The 21,071-nt window shown below is 36.7% G+C and overlaps 1 protein-coding gene across 1 annotated transcript; it reads left to right on the top strand.

Annotated features, from left to right (window-relative positions):
* The first annotated feature begins 1,019 nt into the window (after positions 1–1,019).
* gpm6aa (glycoprotein M6Aa) lies at positions 1,020–20,017 on the top strand. Its single transcript, XM_079891758.1, has 7 exons — positions 1,020–1,199; positions 11,390–11,582; positions 14,929–15,085; positions 15,474–15,627; positions 15,833–15,909; positions 16,039–16,104; positions 19,320–20,017. The coding sequence occupies exons 1-7, from the start codon at positions 1,163–1,165 to the stop codon at positions 19,470–19,472; spliced, it is 837 nt and encodes a 278-aa protein (XP_079747884.1). The 5' UTR covers positions 1,020–1,162; the 3' UTR covers positions 19,473–20,017.
* The last annotated feature ends 1,054 nt before the right edge of the window (positions 20,018–21,071 follow it).

The following is a 21,071-nucleotide window of genomic DNA, read 5'->3' as shown; positions in this document are numbered from 1 at the left end:
TGAGCATTATAACCATGCACTGGTTGTCTTAGATCACTTTTTGTCACATAACCACCAACAGCTGATTAATTGCAAATTAATCCACAAATTGCTGGTTGTACAGAGAAGGAAATACATTTTAATTCACGTCTATGCTAAATTGCACGTTCTAACAAATATGGCTGATTAAGTGCGTAAAATTTGACAAAACCAAAATTCTTGCCTTTTTGTGCCTTGTGTTTTTGTCACCTGAATGACACACTGTGAATATGTTTCATCACACACACATACACACACACACATAAAGAATCACGTGAGCGTGCATGCCATATGATGTTATATTCATCACAAGCAGTTATATTTCATCCATGTTGCGCACAGAAGCAGCGAAGCAGGAAAAAAAACACTCAAGATGTCATCATTATCAGATTTACTATATATATGTGTGTATGTGTGTGCGCACGCTTGTGTATGTATGTATCTATTGTCCATTTATATAGTCAGACAGAATATGAATTGAATATTTATTGTTTTTATCTTGAGTTTAATGCAGCAGAGATGTAACCAGCATTGACCATTCTTTTAGAGGAGGGGTGTAAACTGGAGGCTTTTACTGGCTTGCAGCTTGACTCCCCCAAAAACCCACCTTTCTCTGTCCGCCTATAGTGTGCTGATCCATTTTTGGGTGGTTGTCGATTTGTTGTTTTTTGTATCCCACACTTGAGCTTGTGTTACCTCGTATATAAACATAAATGGAATATATAAATGGTCTGAATGTCTTAACACTCACTGGTTTGCACAAGCCTCCACTGAGATGCCACACTGAACCTCCTCACACAAGAGAAGTCAACTGAAAAAAATCGGTGTTGACAGCAGCTCTCCTCGGTGAGGAACAGGGTAGTAGCAGGAGCGAGAGAGTGAGAGGGAGGAGGGAGAGAGAGAGAGAGAGAGAGAGAGAGAGAGAGAGAGAGAGAGCGAGAGAGAGAGAGAGAGAGAGAGAGAGAGAGAGAGAGAGAGAGAGAGAGAGAGAGAGAGAGAGAGAGAGACTTGTGCACTGAGAGCCAGCCTCAGCCTCTATTGTGGTAAGCAGGCAAGGGAAGGCGTTTAAGGAGCGGACTTTAAACCCACAGGCGCAACACTGGTCACTGCTGTAGAAACCCCCGAAATCAAAGGACAAGGCAACATGGAGGAGGACCTGGATGAAGGACAGACCCAGAAGGGTAAAGGAATGCCTTTTATCTCCTTTGTTTCCCCGTCCATCTTTCCGATTGTGTTGTTTACCTTTGTGCCTAATCCGTCACTGCTTTTCATTGTCTTTGATCTTGTGGATTATAAAATGAGGTTATGAAAATGATCTGAATAGGTTATTAGGTATAAGTGTTTTCTGCCATATTTTTAATGAGAATTTTTTTAATTAATTCACCGATGATGTATTGCATGCACTGTGATGCATTGCATGAATTTTTATTCTTTGAAATTATGAAAATAACGTGGCGGAGCAAATATGATCCTTTAAAAAAAAAAAAAATTGATAGATTTTAGATAGGACAGTGATTATGTAGAGGGGTGTGTGCAGGGGCTGCTTCTGTGTGTGTGTGTGTGGACCATCTGATGGGTCTGTCTTTGTTTGCCGCGCATTTCTGTCAGTCTGTCTGAAGGAGGCAGGAGACAGATCCGTCTTCTGGATGCAGTGGACATTTATATAATTGTCTGAATTCTGCCATTGTTTCCCCGTCTTTCGTTTCATATTCCTTTGCTTGCTCCTTCTTTTGTGTGCAGGAGCATTTGTTTGCTTTGTGAGAGAGGGAGCTTGCTATTTATAATACCACCATTTGCAGGGGCTGGATTTCAAGCTCGGGAGGAAATCATTGTCTTTTTTTCTTCTTTTGTGGTCTATAGAGAAAATATTTGGCGAGAAGCTAAAGGAATGGGAATAAAAATAATCAAAATACCAGCTTTCTGAACTATTTCCACCTCCTCTCGCTCCATCTATGACGGCTCTTTATATTTCAGGGTTTTTTTCTTCCCCTCCTCCCTTCTAAAGCAGTGTGATGATAGCAGCCATGTCAGGTCTGCTGTGCTTAGACTGTCAGTGAGCTTGTGTGATATTTAGCACATTAAATATTGGAGGAACACTGATTTATGCTCAACCTGCCAGGGTGATTTGGTGTTTTATTTTCGTATTTATTGTTTGTTTGATTTCTTGAACCAATAGATGCCATAATTGGCTGGATCTAGTCATTTAATCTGAGAATCACAAATGCATAAAGCCTGTTAACACTGATCTATTTTGTTTCTCTTTTCTGTATTTTTAATATGTTTTGAAGCTAGATGTTTGTTTGTTTTGTTTGTTTATATAGAAAATGCTTATTGTCCATAAAGTGCACCAGATGAACTTCATGATAAAAATGCAAGTCTAGGATATGACGTATGTCTCATTTGACCTGGTTTTCTTTTCATATGTTTTCATATGTACTGAGTGAGAATTCCAAATCGATCTGTTGGAATCTGGGAATCCCAAAAAGCGAGACTACGTGAGAACTTCACAAGAGCTTTGACTGATGCACAATTTAGTTCCATAAATATTCTTACTGGTATTATTATTATTAAAACATTTGAGGTGTTCAACATTGTGTCATTTACGTTTATAGATTTTGTGACTAACTTTGCATGTAATGTATACTTTTTTTCCTTTTCTTTTTTAAATCAATTCATGTATTCCATTTGGATTCAAACCCATTTGAGCTACAGTAATGCCTTAATATTTAGTAATAAAAGGAAATGTATGCATATTTAATGCACATTTTACCTAATACATAATACTTACTAATGCTGCAGTAACTGCAAAATACTAGTTTCTTAACTCCATAAAAGAAAAGCTGAAGTCCGATAATCAGCTGTAGTTTATTCACAGACGTGCATTGACCGGTGCGCTGACCCTATCGCTGCACAATAGATGAAGTGGGGAACTAAGCGGCCTCATGGGAGAATAGACATTTCATTACCTCTCATGATTATTGGATTAGAGGACATTAGGCCGTTAACACACACAGATACCATCCCACTCCTCGTCTTTTATTTATAGCTTTTACCTCCAAATTTCTGTCATCGCCACTGTTGACAGAGTACAGTTTGTTAGATGGGCTCTTAGCAGTCCCTACTGACAGTTTGACATGATAAAATTCTGATCGGAGGTGTTCATAAAAGTGAGTGTTATAGAATCTCACAAAATGATACAGTGTGAGGTCATTTACACACACATGTAGCCATGTAAATGCTTCTTATTCTATCAAAAAAAGATAAATTGTTTAACACACAGATTTTTGCTCATTACCTCACAGGTGTTTTGTCTGCCAAGTCAATACCTCCATGTCTTCTGGGCATGTGTTTACGTTCTGACGTCAGAAACTGACAAAAACTGGGCAATTTCAAAATCTCATGGTAACGTTTGCTTGCATAGTCAGATGTAATGAGCTGATTTTTAATAGTCACCTGTATTTTGTTAACTTACACTCACTTATATAAGATATTTTTGAGCGCATCATTGCATGTTGTGATGCCTCTTGTGCTATCTTTAGTAGCTCAGCATGAAACAAACTCCTGATTCATTATTAATGCCCAAATCGAGTTATGATTGTCAGATACATTGCGCATCTTTGAGTGCATTTATATTTCATCCATGCATCGAATCTTTGAATTATGCCATCAGTATTAATCCTGTGGTGTAAACATATTTACATACATAGTTGTGATGGATCTGCAAAGCACCACATTGTTTTAAACTGCGATGTTGAAATGGAAATTAAATTGTGATTGAATTCTATACCTGTGCGGGATGCATGTTATATGGCGATCTCGTTTCCTTCCTGTTTTTTTTTTTCTTTCCAAATACACGACCGTCTGTGATCTAGAGGCAACTCTCTAATCTGGACACTCCTATTGTTCCCACACTCTGGTCAAACCTCTCAGGGACACTGAAGTTTCACTAATTGTTTTCAAAATTGAATCATATAGCTAATAATAGAAAGTGAATTCAGTGCACTGTTGTTCTCCCTGTTGTTTCCAACAGGTCAAATGACCATGAGAACAGAGAGTGGAACATGTAGAATATTTTGCAAGAATTCTGTTTTCTACACATTTGGTGCATTTTAAATCCAGATACAAATGAGCTACATACAAATGGGTTCTAAATGTGTTCTTTTCTGCTGAGGGAAGGTATCTTGGAAGATGTTGGAAGTACGAGAGCCTTCTAGCTGTCCCGTCAGGGATAAAGTCGTGTAGTCTTCGCCGTTCCTGCTGCGTTCGGCGCTGGACTGTTCCCCCCCCCCCGTAATCCTTGTGAATGTGTCTCCCATTCAGCCCGTTTGCCGCTGTAAGTGGGTCATGGTGCTTGCAAAGGCCCGGCCCATTCTCAGGGCTGCTCCTCCATCGCCATGGCAACCCTGCTGGTTGATTAAACATGCGCAGAGAAGTCGCGTAGACGTGCGGTGATGAAAACCCGCTCGCTTTCAGGGAGGGGCCAGTGATAGAGACACACAGCGCCCCTCTTGTAGCCACTTGATGTGATTGAATTCAACTGAATTTGAATTCTTTTTATCTGAACAGAAAAACGGCATTATGGGTAATGAAATGCTAATCACTTTAAATTGCCAAATTATTCAAATCCTTTTGAATACTGTTAAAACAAAGGCCGAAGAGGGTCCAATTGAGCTGGTTATGAATGGAGAGCATTTGACTGTGGGTGTAAAAAGGTCACATTAAACGGCAAAACAAAGCTTTGTTCGCTGCATGATAACCAACACTTGCGTCTGTTTTCCTCTCCATCTGCCTGTTTCTCTTCCACTGTCTTTTTCTTTCATCTGTCGCAATCTCTTATCCGTTCACTCTCCCTTTCTCTCTCCCTTCTGTGCTGCGGATTAGCGTTAGCAGCCTTTTGTTGTGTACGGTCTTTGAATGTCCTGTGAGAATGTTTCCCCTCTGAACATGTGTGGATATCAGGGTGAGCACTGGTTCGCAGTGAGCCCACAGTTCCAGGGATTAATTGGAGGTTGGGGGTGGGGCGAGGCGGGAGTGGCACTGAGGCTGTCAGACTGACAGATGGGCGTTGGGGTCGGGTGGGGTGATCGAGGGACATGGGGGGGAGGTTTGGGGGAAGTGGGGTGGGAGCGGCCATTGCTTTATTATTAGAGGACCCTCTGGGATAGTGATTTTGTTTATGTTGTTTGGGTTAGGCCTATCTTTTGTGTGCATCATTTTTGGTTTAAAATCTGAAAACAATATCCAAATGCCAGTGTTATTATATATATTATTATAGTATTTATTATAATATTTATTAATATTTCATTTTAATTTGAGTTTAACTTTTAGTATTTTTATTTTTTTCTCAAATATTTCTATTTAGCTTTAATTTTATTTATTTCAGTTTTAGATTTAGTAATGTGACAGTAATTCGGCCTATTTGATTTCAGTTAGTTGCAAATGCAACATTTCTAATATTTTATCAAGTTTTTTTTTGTTGTTGTTTTTTTTTAGTTTTAGTTTTCATCTAATATTTTTTTTGTATTTTCATTTCTGATTTATACTACAGGGCTGTTGAATGTTTGAATCTTATTGGTTGATGAACGTTCAAAAAGGTGTGCAATTAATTTAAGGAAAATGCACGGCTAAAGTAGTTCCAGACAGGAATCCAGACTTGGGATGAGATGCGGAAGAAATTAGTTCTACACATAAGAGCGTTTTAAGGACTAAAACCTGACAAATGTCTTCAAAATACATCATCTGAACAATGTCTTGAGGTGTGGTAGCCGTGGTTTAAGCGGAATAATTGGAAAATAATGCGGACGAGGTGTACCTTATTACAATTATTTAAATTAGCGATTTTTTTGTGTAGTTTTATTCAACGCTGATGAACGCATTAAAGTGAAGTTCATCCGGAAAAGTTTGTTTAGTTTTATTGTGTAGTAGATTAAGTATATCTATGTATATTTAATTAATTAATGAAATTTCAGACTGGCTCCTCAAACTGCAAATATTAAACTGCGTATATGTGATAATTACATTAAGCATCAGTGAATCTTAAGTTCAAAATTCCAATTATAAAAGCTATAAAGAAGTTTGTATGTAATGATAAAAAATAACATTAAAAAAAAAAGTAGTGATTTACCATTCATGATCTGAATGCATGGAAAATACATGCATGTGTAACCTTTGGATAAAAGTACTTAAGAAACCCGACTACGCCACCTAGGTTATTTCTCCACCCAGGAAAATAAAAATCCCCCAAAAAGAATTAAACCAAAAGGAGTTACAATAATATGAAGGACCCTGCTGGTTCGGATTGGTTCGGATTGGATTAAAGACAGAGACATGACTTTACAAAATTATACAAACATTTCACACAAATTATTATTCTAAAACATTCTAAACATAGATCTCTTTCCCAGTTTACCAATTAAATACCCACAGTTAAGAGACCAATCAACCCAACTTTAACAGAAGGGACAAACCACACAGCAAATCCGTGAATAAAGCTTCTTAAAGCATGATAAACAAAATAAAGGAACAGTACCAAAAGAAAACTACAAATACACTCTCCCCTTCTGTTAAGCTTCAGTATCACAGTCATCAAGCATTCACATGTGGATATACACTGGCAAAGAAACCCGTCATACCAACAAAAGAGACCAAAGAAAAGGGAAAAGAATACATAATTCAAACGACACAATATTTAAATCACAATTAATATTTAAAATCGTTCAAGCTGTTTTAAGGAACCAGACTACAGGCGTATTAGTTTAATTTACTAGCTCAAAAGACAAAAATGTCCAATACTTCACATAGCATACAGATAGGGCAGAATCGTCTTTAAACACTCGGTCGTTCAGTGGTTCAAAACCGCAACGTCCACTGCAGTCTTACACAGTCAGTCGTAGTCAGTCAGTCGAACGGGTCACAAAACGGGTATACAAAACAGCAGCTAGCGCTCTTGGGCCGCGCCTGAAATAAAAGTACAATAAAAGCACAAATAGTGCATCAACCCCTCCCAAAATAAGAGAAAACCCACAATAAAGTATCTTACCTCGTAGGTGATATTTAGACTACAGTGAGCTTCATGCTACCTGCGCTCGCCATTTCACGCACACAACATCCCTAATGACAAACATATATTTAGACAGTGATCTGTGACTGTGAGAAAAAGCAATAAATCAAGCGACGCAACATGAAATCTAAACCCCGATAGCCCTTTACGGCCCCCATAACATGAACACACGTAGAGGTAGAATGACACAACCACATAAACATGCTTTTTATAAAGCCTCTCAGTAATTGTGCCAATTGTGTCAATGTCAAGACGAGGCTGGCTTTAATGACAGTGGGCGTGTCTTCCCATTTGAGATCTAATGAGCCAAAACAAATATTAGGCTGCATTTACACTGCAGGTCTTGATGCCCAATTCCGATTTGCTGACTATATCCGATTTTTTTGACGATATGACTCGCTTACATCATCTTTTAAAAGTGACCCGTATCCGATATTTGCATTTACACTATAGCCTACACTGCCGAAACAACCCAATGTAGACATTCCGACCCGGAAAAGGAAGTAAAACAGCGCGATATGCAATGGATGCAGATGCAGACAAAATTATTATCCAGTGGTTTGCTTTCCGCACTATTTTCAAAGGTCTGCAAAACATTGCTCTCGTAAGGCGGAGAAAAAAGAGGAGAGCCCTTGTTGCAGCCTGGGAATTTAGCGATGATCGCTGCTACGTCGGTTCAGAGGGACATTTGGATGCTGCAAAGGACTCAAGATTGGTGGAATCGAGTTGTTGGTACCTGGGGTCAGGAACAGTGGGTCGGCAACTTTCGTATGAGATGAGAAACTTTTGATATGATGTCAAAACACTGCTAAAACACCGATTTATTTTGGTAACAACCCTGCATTTTTGCCTGCACTGTCTCTTCGCCCCAAAGGCTCAAAAGACATACAACCTCCGCATTACTCCACTGTGTTGACCCTTCGTCCTCCATCGCACCATTAATCAGTCATGTGATCGCAGTTGGTGTCCACCTGAGTTGACGTCCCTTTTTTAATGACGTACGAGTCGCATTTACTGGGGAATATCCGATGTGTCGGCTTACATGGCAGACCCAAATGCACATATCCGATTCATATCAGATTTATTTCCACATATGAGTGAGGCCTGAAACCGATCTGAGAATATCGGAATCCATGTGCTTTTTTCCTGCTTACACGTTCGCCAGTCATATCCGATCTGTGCCACATGAGAGGAAAAAATCGGAATTGGGTCACTTGAACCATGCAGTGTAAATGGGGCCGAGACTCTGAACCTGTCACACATGGTTTTAGCTTATGTTTGTTCATAAAAAGGAGTATTGTCTAGAAACTCACTGTATCTTATGTACAAGTAGTTGGCAGGTGAACATAATTCATTAATGTTCAAGCATGTTTGCACTGATTTTATGGTTCAGTTTAGTATCTTGGGCTGCGTTTTGGTTGCTTTCGACTGTCGCCTTTTTCGCCTTTGTTGCCTTTTTTCACCTTTGTTGTCATTGGCTTTTGGCAGGCTTAGTTGGGGACATTAAATTTAACATTTAATTTCAATATTCAACAATAATATCGATCTGCCTGCATTGCCACCATTATATGAGAACTTACTTAAAAGCTGCTGTGATGCTATTTTCTTCTGGAAACAAACTTTGTTGCATTATCTTCCTGTTATCTCTGTAAAGCTGCTTTGAAACAATCTGTATTGTAAAAAGCGCTAGGCCTATATAAATAAAGGTTACTTGACTTGAATTGACTTTCATAATGGAGAGTTGCATTGGTCTGGTAAACCATTTCTGTCTTTGGCTGCACTATAAGAACATGAGATTGCAACAGTTTGTCTGCACGTGATCTGTTGTGAATCTTGCCAGTGAGGCTGTCCTGTGTGAATTTGTATTGTAAATCAGATCCTGTATTAACAAAGTGTGCAATCTGCATGCATTTTTAATGCTGTTTCATCTAATACCCTTGAGTGATGAATGTAAGGCTGCATTGTAATGTGATGCAATTTGTGTTGGCTTTAGAACATGTGATTATTCTCAGCCAGTCAGGAGACATGCAGTGGTTGTTCAACAGTTCAAAGAATCTCATAACAGGATCAAAATTGCAAGTAGTATTGTGTAAATGCTAATACGGTTATGTAGTTGAGTAAAACTATAGGCATATGAAGATGTGTTATTTTAAATAATAAGAACATTTTGTATGTAACATTTAAAATAATGTATTACTATGCAGGGAGTGTGTTGGTCTGTTAACCCTTGTGCATCAATTAAAAAAAGTTACACATAGGTCCATTGTGGACAAAAATGTCTGTGCCAAAAAACTGTCATAAGAATTTGAAGCTTAGAAGCACAGACTTAAGTTTGGTCTCATTTTAAAGAAGACCCTTGGCAGGTTATTGCTAAAGTATGATTTATGAACATTATTTTATATAAAATTTATATTTTATGAAACATGTTGAACTCTAAAACGGCTAGAAAATCAAAGCCATAAATCTAAACAAGTTGTGTTCCAAAAAATGAGCTTTCAGTAAGATTTTGTTTGGACACAGTAACACATTTTCCCCATTGGATTCCAGCAAAACTCCACTGGTCACACAGAGGTTTGATTTGTTATTTGCAGTAGAGTTTTTCTCTCTCAAATATTACAAACACACACATGCACATATGCACACTTGTTTTTTTTATTACACACATACAAACCACACTCAGACATCCATACCAACACACCCACACAATTATCGCTGCATAGTTTATCCAATTGACTCTATAATATGCCGAAGCAGAAAACAGGAATAAAGCGAGTATTTGCTTTATAGGCCAAACCTGAGAAAATGGCACCATCTGGTAAAAAATAGTAAAAATTCAAAATGTTAAGCCTTGCCAACAGAATGAAAGCCTCTTAACAAAGATTGCATCATTATATAGTTAAATGGCCCTGGGATTAAAAATTGCAGTTTTAATGGGTTTCAATGGGGACATTTTTGTCCAAAAGGCGCTGAGAGGAACTATTTTGTGTACCTTTGTGTAATATTTTTTAAAAGAAATGGAGATGAAATAGTAAAATTCCAATAAAAATACACACCTGTTTATGCAGTGATCATAAACACAGGCAAAGTTATTAAAAAAAACATAACTGAAAAATACAAAAATGTCCATAAGGATGCACAAGGGTTAATGGTCAAATATAAAATATATATTATTTTTTAAAAGTTTTTAAAATATTTAAATGCTTGCAACATGTTTAAGACAACAAAATCATTTTTAATGATTTTTACAATAATTTTAATAATATAATCTGTAGATCTATTAAACACTACAAAGAATTAGATACTGTCTATATTCTCACATTTCTTGATCCACAGCAGTTGCTATGGCAACAGGTTGATCCCTTGCCAAATCCACTGTAAAGCCAGGTCTGAGGTTTATTACAGCATCATTATTACCATATTTGACAGTATTCAATAATTCACATCCAAAGGCCTGAAATGGGAGCAATAGCCTCAACCAAACCATGGTTGTAACATGGTTCCTGCACTCATTTTATAAGGACTGGCATACAAGGAGTTGGGAACATTTTTTTTTTTTTTTTTTTACAGTGAAATTAAACATTTTCAAACAGTGCATTATTTTAACAGATAAGTGTATTAAGTATACTAATTAAAAAAAGACATAATGAAATTTCACAAACTAAAAATGAACTGCAAGTTTGTTTTGTTCGAAACACAACACACTTGTCTGTGTGAAAGCTAAACTCAAAATAATGAAAGTTTGAAATGAAACACATGAAGGCAATCGTTTGGAAAAACTCAATCAAAATGACCTACTGTCAAAGTCCATCTTCTAATTCTACCATCCATTTTGTTATTCATGAATCATACTGTTATGATTCACTCTGATACATGATGCCAAGGGGAGAATTTTAAATAGTCTGCTGCAGGGACAATTTTGCACATCATTGGAGAGTAACAAATACACACACACACACACACACACACACACACACACACACAGAATGAACTGGACCTCACTGGACTGTCAGAATGAATGGACTGAGGATTTACTTCCAACCGTCTGGGTACTTGTTAGTCTTGTCAGGCAGAGGCTAGACACTAAGAAGAGCACAGAAGACGACTTACACTAGCTTTGCTTTCTGTGCAACAATACTGCTTTCTTAAATGACATACTGTAGAAACAGCTGAAATGAAACTGTTGATGAAAAAATGGAATCAAACACAGACACACAAAACATCTTCGAAGATGTTGATGATTAAAAAGCACCTTGTTCTCACCAACTGTGCCTTTCAGATGAAAAACATGACCTCTTTTTGTCTTTCTCTCAGGATGTATGGAGTGTTGTCTGAAATGTCTAGGAGGCATCCCTTATCCATCCCTGATTGCCACCATCCTGCTGTATGCTGGAGTGGCGCTCTTCTGTGGGTGTGGACATGAAGCTCTTTCTGGAACGGTCACCATCCTCCAGAACTACTTTGAGGTGATCAGGGGACCTGGAGATGGTCTGGATGTGTTTACAATGTAAGTGAGAACAGCACCCTGAACCAGCCATTTCTCGCTGTAGATTTACACATATCAATTTTACATACGCAAGTGCCACACTGCCAAAAAAATTATAATAATAATAAAATAAAATAAAAAAATATATATATATATATAAATAATATATATATATATAAAAAATATATATATATCAAACTAATAATTAAAATAATGTTAGTTAGTCAGATAATGATAAACTATATTATTATTATTATTCTTATTATTATTAAAAATTAAAAAAATCTATGTTTTATTGCTTTACAGCTAAATTATGTTTAAAAGCAGCAAAGATATTGAAAATATCTTATTTGAAAATCATTTTGAATAAAATATGATATGATATGATAATTTTGTAAAAAGTTTGGAAGCATTATAATATTTTTTATGTTTTTTAAAAGAAGTCCCTTATACCCACCAAGGCTGCATTTATTTGATCAATAATACTGTAAAAACAGTAATATTGTGAAATATTATTAAAATTTTAAATAATTGTTTTCTATTTTAATAAATGTAAAAATGTAAGTCATTTCTGTGATGGCAAAGCTGTATTTTCAGCATCATTACTCCAGTCTTCAGTGTCAAATGATCCTGATTTAATGCTCAAGAAACATTGGCATGACAGAATAGAAAAAATAAATATATTCCTCCTGTTGGTTACTCATATACTGTTGTGTGAAAAAGAAAGGACACCCTATTCAATTCTATGGTTTTATATATCAGGACATAATAAAAAATCATCTGGTTCTTGGCAGATCTTAAAATGACATATTTTACATATGTTAATTACATTTAGTCATTATTTATTCAACAAAAATAAAGCCAAAATGGAAAAGCCATGGGTGACAACTAAGTACACCATTTGAGATTTAAGACAGTACATAGCAGTCAGGTGCTACTAATCAAATGTCTTTGATTAATTGATCATCAGCAAGTGTGATCACCTCTATAAAAGAAGTAGTTTTGGCAGTTTGCTTGTCTAGAGCATTCAGGTGTGTGTTTACACAATGCCAAAAGAAGAAAAGACATCAGCAATGATCTTAGAGAAGCAATTGTTGCTGACCTTTAGAGAGCTGTGCATTATCAGATGCCCACATTTATTTGTTAATTTATTAATATTTCTTTGCTTTTTCAAATATATATATGGCAGATCTATATCTTGGATTTTAGTCAGCCTTTTGTTCTGAAGACTTAAGCAAGTTTCAAATAACTGCTGGAACAAGTTGTTGTTAAAGTACATGATACATTTGAGTGCCACGTCTATCACCATTTCCACACAAAAATGTTAAGCAGCTCAACTGTTTTCAACATTAATAATAATAATAATAAATGTTTCTTGAGCATCGAATCAGCATATTAGAATGATCTCTGAAGGATCATGTGACACTGAAGACTGGAGTAATAATGCTGAAAATTCAGCTTTGTGATCACAGCAATAAATTATATTAAAATAGAAAACAGTTATTTTAATTTGTTGTAATATTTTGCAATATTACTGTTTTTTTTTTTCTGTATTTTTGATTAAATAAATGCAGCCTTGGTGAGCATTAGATACTTCTTTCAAAAACATTAAAAATATATATTAATGTTTCCAAACTTTTGACAGCTACTGTTTGTGGAATTATGTTTTCTTTAATTATTATTATTTTTTTTTCTTAATTTAAGCACAGGGTAACATAAGCCACTTTTTACATTTGAAGATTTGCTGAAAAATACAAGTGTATTTGTTTCAAATAGTTCAGGTTGTTGTGTACGCAAAAACAAGTCATGCAATTATTATGGTTTTAGAACATCAAAAAAGTTAGTCCTATGGCACAACTTGCTCAAATGCACAGGTAAAAGGAGCATGGGAATTTGGGTAAATAATGCCACTGTTAAACACTGATACTAAAATGACACACAATCAATTTTGAGATAATTTTGAACTTAATGCCATCCATTTAACAAAGGCAAAAACTCATACGTGTTTATCCAGTAAAGATTAAATTGATCTTTATGTTAACTACAGAAAGGATGTGAGTAAATGAGCTTTTGTGTATATGTACAGCTTGTTTGTGAGTGGCTTAAACTTAACATTTGTCAATAATTAGGTATTTGTTACTTCAATACATTATTAACAGCAAACATTAACATGAACTTGTACGCAATGGTGTCACACAAAAAGAGAGAGTGTGTGTGTGTGTGCGGGTGTGCGTGCGTGTGTGTGTGTGTTTGGGCACGAGTGCATATGCGTGTAAGTGTATGTGTAGTGGACAATCTCTCTATTTGTCTTATTTTGTACTGCCTTGTCATATTGATCTTATCTGTAGAATATCAAAAAATATAATTTTAAAACACAGTTACACACATACACAGCCTGGGGGGGGGGGGGGGGGGGGGGGGGGGGGGGGGGGCAAATTAAGCTTTTGACTCAACATGACTAACTCACAAACCTCCATTTTGACAAAAATATATCACACATTGGCTTAGATCCACAGTCATGCTAAGTTTATGACCATGTATTGTAGTTTTCACTGATTTAAAGGTGCAGTAAGAGATTTCTGAGAATCATTATTGAACACTTTTGATGTTTGAAATCAACCCAAACAAACACACCCCTCCCTTCATTGCTGCATGCAATGCAAGAGTGTATGTCTCTTTATCATAGCTGAAGTGAAACAAAATAATGCTTTGTGAAACCAATGTTACTCCCGTATGGAGCAGAAACAACACAACCTCTGCATCCGTTTTCAGGTATTCCAGCTAGGTTTCTCCAGTGCTGGAAAGATTTTCTAATATTAACACGGTTCCTAAATTCTTGCCTGATCATATCCCTTATTTTTCCAATGATGTTCCTCTTACCTTTCTCTTTTGTAATGTCTTTCAGCCATCTCTCTTTCTACAGTATTTCTTCAAATCCCCCTCTTGCTCACACTCTCTCCTCCCCCATCATGAGTGGACACGCCCCCTACTGCTGATTGGCTACATATGCATTGTGGCGCTCGGTCCGATCCACTTTCAACATCGTTTCTCAGAAATTGCTTACTGCACCTTTAAATTAATGTAATAATATCCAAATCATCTATTTTATTTAAGATACATGATTGATTACTTAAGTAACATGCTGAATTCACTTGGCAAGACAAAAATATTTTTTTGTGTTCTGGTTTGTTTACAACTCTCTCCGTGTGATTGAGTCCAATATAGATTGAGTAATGTGAACAATACTGCCTTTATTTGTGGTCACATGATTACTTTTGTTAATGGTTTTTAGATTAGAAATGTATGAGTCTTTTTTTTACCCACGCATATATATAATCATTGACTTTATTTCCTCCATTTCCCACAGCATTGACATTATCAAGTATGTGATCTATGGCATTGCCTCAGCGTTCTTTGTGTATGGCATTCTTCTGATGGTTGAAGGCTTCTTCACCAGTGGGGCCATCAAGGACCTGTATGGAGACTTCAAAATCACCACCTGTGGACGCTGCGTCAGTGCATGGGTGAGAAATCTCTGGGAGAACTTCATGCATTGGAATGTACAAAAGGGCAACGGTAAAGCCACTAAGAGTAACTGCCGCACATAAACATGGCATCTGTTTATAGGCTATAAAAGCAGTGAACTCTGCGAGTTATTCTCCTCTCAATTATGCAGTGTGAAATGTTATAGTGTGGCTGCTACTGTATTATTGTAATTCATTTATAACACTGATAGCTAAACTCTGCAAACTGTTCCAGATTTCGTTTAATTTTCCTTAAATAGAGACATTCCTTTCTATGTATCTTACCTTACATGTTGAGTTTTCTGAGTTTATATGAAATTCTTGATGCTTATAATTGTGCCTTTGATCGGGTATTTGGGCATTAGTCTTAATCCTTCTTTTCCTTCAGTTCATCATGCTGACGTACATCTTCATGTTGGCTTGGCTGGGTGTGACAGCGTTCACCTCTTTGCCTGTCTTCATGTATTTCAACATCTGGACCATTTGCCAAAACATGACCGTTCTGGAGGGAGCAAGTTTATGTCTTGACCCGCGCCAGTTTGGTATGTTTCATAATCTGTGGGTTTCACTGCCAGATGTTTAGGTGTGGTTACAAAGAAGTTTCAGTGATCATTTGTTTTGTTGCTGTAATTTTATTCTTACTGGTTGGTTATCCAAATTAAAAATGTGTAATATCCATTGCTATAACCTCATATACCTTAAACACACAGATTGCTGTTGAGAAATGACAAAAACTATTTATTTAAGGTGTTGTGCCCTTTGGAGAGGAGAAGACTGTATGTGCAGGATCAGAGAAGTTCTTCAAAATGTGTGAATCGAATGAGGTCAGTATGAAGTATAGACAAGTTCACTAGATTCACAAGTCTAATGTTTTCAATTAGTTGTATAAATCATTTCCACAATGAAAAGCAATCCAAGACTCGTTTCTCTCTCTCAATATTTCTTTCTGAAAGCTGGATATGACTTTCCATCTGTTTGTGTGTGCGCTGGCTGGGGCTGGAGCTGCAGTCATTGCCATGGTGAGTTTTGACCAATACCTACAATTATACATAGCATCTGGAATACACTACACCACTCTTGAAATCAGATTGAAAGCTGAAAGCTCACACATTACGATCTGTGTTCAAAATATCAAATATGTTTTGATATCCCCTGACTGGATGAAATTATAGTCTGAAGCTACAAAATCTGATTCTGTGCCCATCATACTCTATGCCATTTTCTGTGAAATTTGTCAACTCCAACTGCCCAAAATCAGCAGACTTTCGGCACGCATTGTAGTGTGCAAATCAGGGCGAAAATATAAGCAAAGGTCATGTATTCTAGCCTTTAGAGAAGAGGTTTTACATATGGATTCAGTACTGAAACTAATGTCTTAAACTCATTTTTATGTGGGGAAAAAATGCATTTACAAAAAAAACTAAATTAAGCTGAATATTTTAGTGCTCCTCGCACATTAAAATTAACTACCTAAATGTAACATTTAAAGAATATCACTCTGTACATCAATCATTTTAATGGATTTTTAAAGTAAGGATCATGACAAAATATGTTAAAAAAAAACAACAACTTAGTTTTATATAATATGTAACTTGCTCCATCTTTTTTTGGAATTAATTTATATTTTTTAAATATGTTACAAACACTATTCAATGAATTAAAAAAAAAAAAAATTTCAGGCATTTTTAAATGAATTCAATGCAAATCATTTTTCCCTTTTAACATAATATTTGATATCATGGTGACTGAAAGTGAGAAATATGTTAAGGGGGAGAGTTTAATTTCGTCCTTTTAAACTGGCAACAGCGTGTTTATTTGTGTGATGATGCGAGATGAATTAATGACATCATCTTCTTCTAAACTGAAATGGGATAAAACTAAAGTCATGAAATATTTGAGCATTGGGGTGTTGTCAGCTCTCTCATATTGCCTTCTCTTTGTTATTATTTAACATCTTTGTGCCTGTCCCCACCCCCTCCACCCCCTCCGTCTCTCTGTGTCTCTCTCTCTCTCTCTCTCTCTCTCTCTCTCTCTCTCTCTCTCTCTCTCTCTCTCTCTCTCTCTCTCTCTCTCTCTCTCTCTCTCTCTCTATCTCTCTCTCTCTCTCTCTCTCTCTCTCACACACACACACACACACACACACACACACGGAGAGACGCTGTGCACGTTCTGTTGTCATGGAAACTAGGGGAAGAAAGGCCCTAGAGCTTGTAGAAAGCAGCACTCAGTAATTTGCGAGGAACCATTTTCTGAAAAAGAGAATGTGGTTGTTAGTCTGGGATGATGTAGCAAATTATAGAAAGAGCTTTTCCGTCTCCTGCTGTGGAAAGAGCAAATTTAACTGATTGTTAAACAATGCCTCCTTACACTCTCTGGGAAGGGTAATAATAACCAAGCTTTTCCTTTGTCAAGAAGAGGAATTCAGGGTGTGGTCCTATTCTAATGAGCATGCATAATGTAAATCTGATTTGCATAATGGTGCACTGAAGTAAACAAAATATAGTGTATGCTCTCATGCAGGACAACCCTCCCCCCTCCCCCCTACACACATGTAAAACCTTTACTATATTTCATAATAAGAACAATGCCAGGGCCTTCATCAAGGTATTTATGTGCATAGGTTTTCCAGCACACATATGAGAGGAGTCTGGCTGCTTTACAATGCTGCCTCCTGCTGGTGTCACTGCTAATTTTAGGGTGGCAAACATGCGTCATCGCAGTCTGCTAATATCTTATTCCAAATACACAATTGAGCATATTAGCATTTTTTCAATCAAATAAATGCACCCTTGGTAACCATAAGAGACCTCTTTCAAAAACATGAAAAAAAAAATCGTAATGATTCCAAACTTTTGACTAGTAGTGTATAAAAAAAAACCTAATCAATTCACATTCATTTGTATAGGCTAGTGCTTTTCACAATACATATTGTTTCAAAGCAGCTTTACAGAAAATGCAGGTTTTTATTTAAAATTTAGAGTGATCTGTTATCAGAGGTGACTGTGTCAAAATAATGTCCATTTGTCAAAAATGTACAGTTCTAAGATAATACAAATCATGCAGATAGCTAACATCATGTATTCATTTGCAGAAACAATAGAGTGCAACAGTGCCCGCCCCCTTTTTCAGTGCCGCTGGTTACGGAAGTACTTTTTCCATTCATTTCTCCCATAGAGATTTCAAAGAAGTCTTTGTTAAAGCGTTATAAGGCATGAGCCAAGCCAATTAGCTACGAGGTGAATCACAACACTACAAACTTTGATTTGAAGCAAAACAGTTTTTGAAAATCGGAGGTACAAGAATTAAAAAATAGGCTTTGGTGAGGGAAAGAACTACAATCCAATGAAGCATCATTTAATTAAAAACGATGGGGAAGACACTGCGGCCTTGCTCTTCAATAGCTATTTTTGTGACACTATAATGATTACCTTAACTGCAACCCAGAGGGACATCATTGCTTATACTTCTTTATTGGCCTGCAGAAGAATTTTGTTAAGTTGGAAATCCCCTACCCCTCCCTCTGCAACAGTATGGCTAGAAGATGTGATGTTCTTTTTAAAATTAGAATTAGTTGTGTTCGTAATGATTACAATATATATAGGATCTGGGAGCGGTGCATGTTGATTCAGAGTTGCCGTCATCTGAAGTCCTCGCAGGAGTTGGTCATCTCTTTAAAGGTGTTGGGTCATCTGAAGTCTTCATAAGAGGCTGGATCCAAACCGAAGCTTTTGTACTCCCTAGTTGAGAAAAGCAAATGAAAAAAAAAAAGCATAGCTACTGTTCATAACATCTCAAGTAGTACATAGTCATATGCTTTTGATCTAATATAACTGGAGTGCAAGATTATGAGATGCATTATGTGAATGGTTGGAGAAACAGAGAGTGTGTCTGAGCCGTGAACTTTATCAGGAACTATTCTAGAGTTTAGGAGCAAAATGTGAAAAAGCTCTGCCTCGTTGAGTGGACTTAGGTATCGGTACAACCAAAAGTCCAGAGTTTTTTATATATATATATATATATATATATATATCATGTACAAATAAAAATAAAATGAATAAGTAAATAAGTGTCAGAATAATACAATTATACAATAGATTTTAGAATAATTATAATCCTTTTATGAGATTTATAAGTGTAAGTATGTTTCATAAGAACCATTTTATTAGAGTAATATAAATGCACAGGTTTAGTTGACTGTGTTGACGGTATTTAATATTATATGGTGTTGTTTCAGATCCACTACCTGATGGTGCTGTCTGCCAACTGGGCCTATGTGAAGGATGCATGTAAAATGCAGAAATATGAGGACTGCAAGTCCAAGGAGGAGCAGGAGCTGCATGACATCCACTCTACGCGCTCCAAGGAACGGCTCAATGCCTACACATAAGACAGGAAGCAGCAGCGGGGCGGGAGGACCCTCAGTGCTTTCACTTCCTGTTGAAGGGAGTTTTGGCACTGGTGCAGTCCAGGTGGTGTGTCGTATGACCAACCCCATGGCCAACCCATTACCTCTCGCACAAACATTATTATTATTATTATTATTATTATTATTAGTGCTAGAAGTAGTGTTGTAGTTTTTTCACATTAATGTATTTAATTTTTAAGAGATTGTGCTGGTTCTTTTTTCCACCACATATTACAATTTTTAAATATATTTCTTTTTTAAACATTTTAGCATCAATACATGAATCATTCTTATGTAGAGGTTCGGTTTTTGGGGGAAAAGCACATTTTTCATGTGTGTCTGTCTCTTAAGGTCTCATTATCAAAGACTTAAATCATGAAAAGAAATTAGGTAAAAAAAAACAAAAACAATTCTCTCTCTCTTTCTCTTTCTCTCCTTTTTTAATCATCAGAAGGTATGAAGCCCGATACCAGCAGATGGCTTGCTCATTCTGCATTATTTTGGTAAAAAAAAAAAAAAATTAAAAACTGAGACAGAAAAGACAAAAAACAAAATTAAGATATAACAGATGTACCATAAAGTGTTTATTTATTATTTTTCTACAGATGTCATTGCATAGCTTATCAAGATGATTACAAAAGAACAAAATGGTTATTATTTGCTTGCCGTGCCAGTCAAGTTTTCAGACCGCATCGTGCCAGTAGGTGGCGTTGTAACTTCTCTGAGAGGGAGAGGATCTTTCTGACATTTAAATCTTACTGTAGTGTCAGCGACCCCCTCTTCGGCAGCAATGCAACTCTCCCTTTACTGGAAGCAAGTGACACATGCACAAGCCTACAGCGTTATGACCCCCTCTTTCTTATTTTCCTATAGATATAGACACAGTAAAGCCTTCAGGGTTTTAATTTGACGCTTTTTGTTTTCAGATTTTGTACAAAGTCAATGTGTAAATGTATGTACTGTAAGTTAGCACTTAAACTTCAGGTGAATTCGTATTAGACTGAAAACACATTCCATGACAGGATAGGGTGGGCAGAGGGAGGGTGTTCTTCTGAAAGCCTAAGAAAGAAGACAGAGGTGAAGCAAAATCCAGGTGAGGCACAGGAACGGTTTGTGACAGATCACTTTCTTTCGGTGGGTTTTTTCTTTACAAAGGGGAATACGACTATGAAAACAAATATTTAAAGAGCTTATACTATTATCTCAATGACAGTTACTCGTTGTCTTGCTAACAAGTCATTATTATATTGGATGATGGAGATGTCTTCTCATTCTTTTAATGCCTGGCAAGTCATGTTCCGTCAGTGTTTCTAAGAGCTAGTTTCGTGCACTTATTTGGCCATTTTGTGAGCTCTTTCTTGGTGTAAGTGCATTGGGGTACCGGCTTCCAAGTCAGACCCCTGTAATGTTAGGTAAAGACTGTGAACCTAAGTGTTATTTGTGGCATGGTCATGCATTCAATGGTAATCGTTTTTACTGGATCAAAAAAAATAATAATGATGATAATAATAATAATGAAAAAATCAAAGAAAAAAAAAAATTCCATCTTTTTATGAGTTTGTTATATGCGACTGTCTTGCT

Source organism: Squalius cephalus (assembly GCF_949319135.1).
Source record: "Squalius cephalus genome assembly, chromosome: 14".
In the NCBI taxonomy this organism is placed as follows: Eukaryota; Metazoa; Chordata; class Actinopteri; order Cypriniformes; family Leuciscidae; genus Squalius; species Squalius cephalus.
This window is presented reverse-complemented; position numbering and strand designations above follow the sequence as displayed.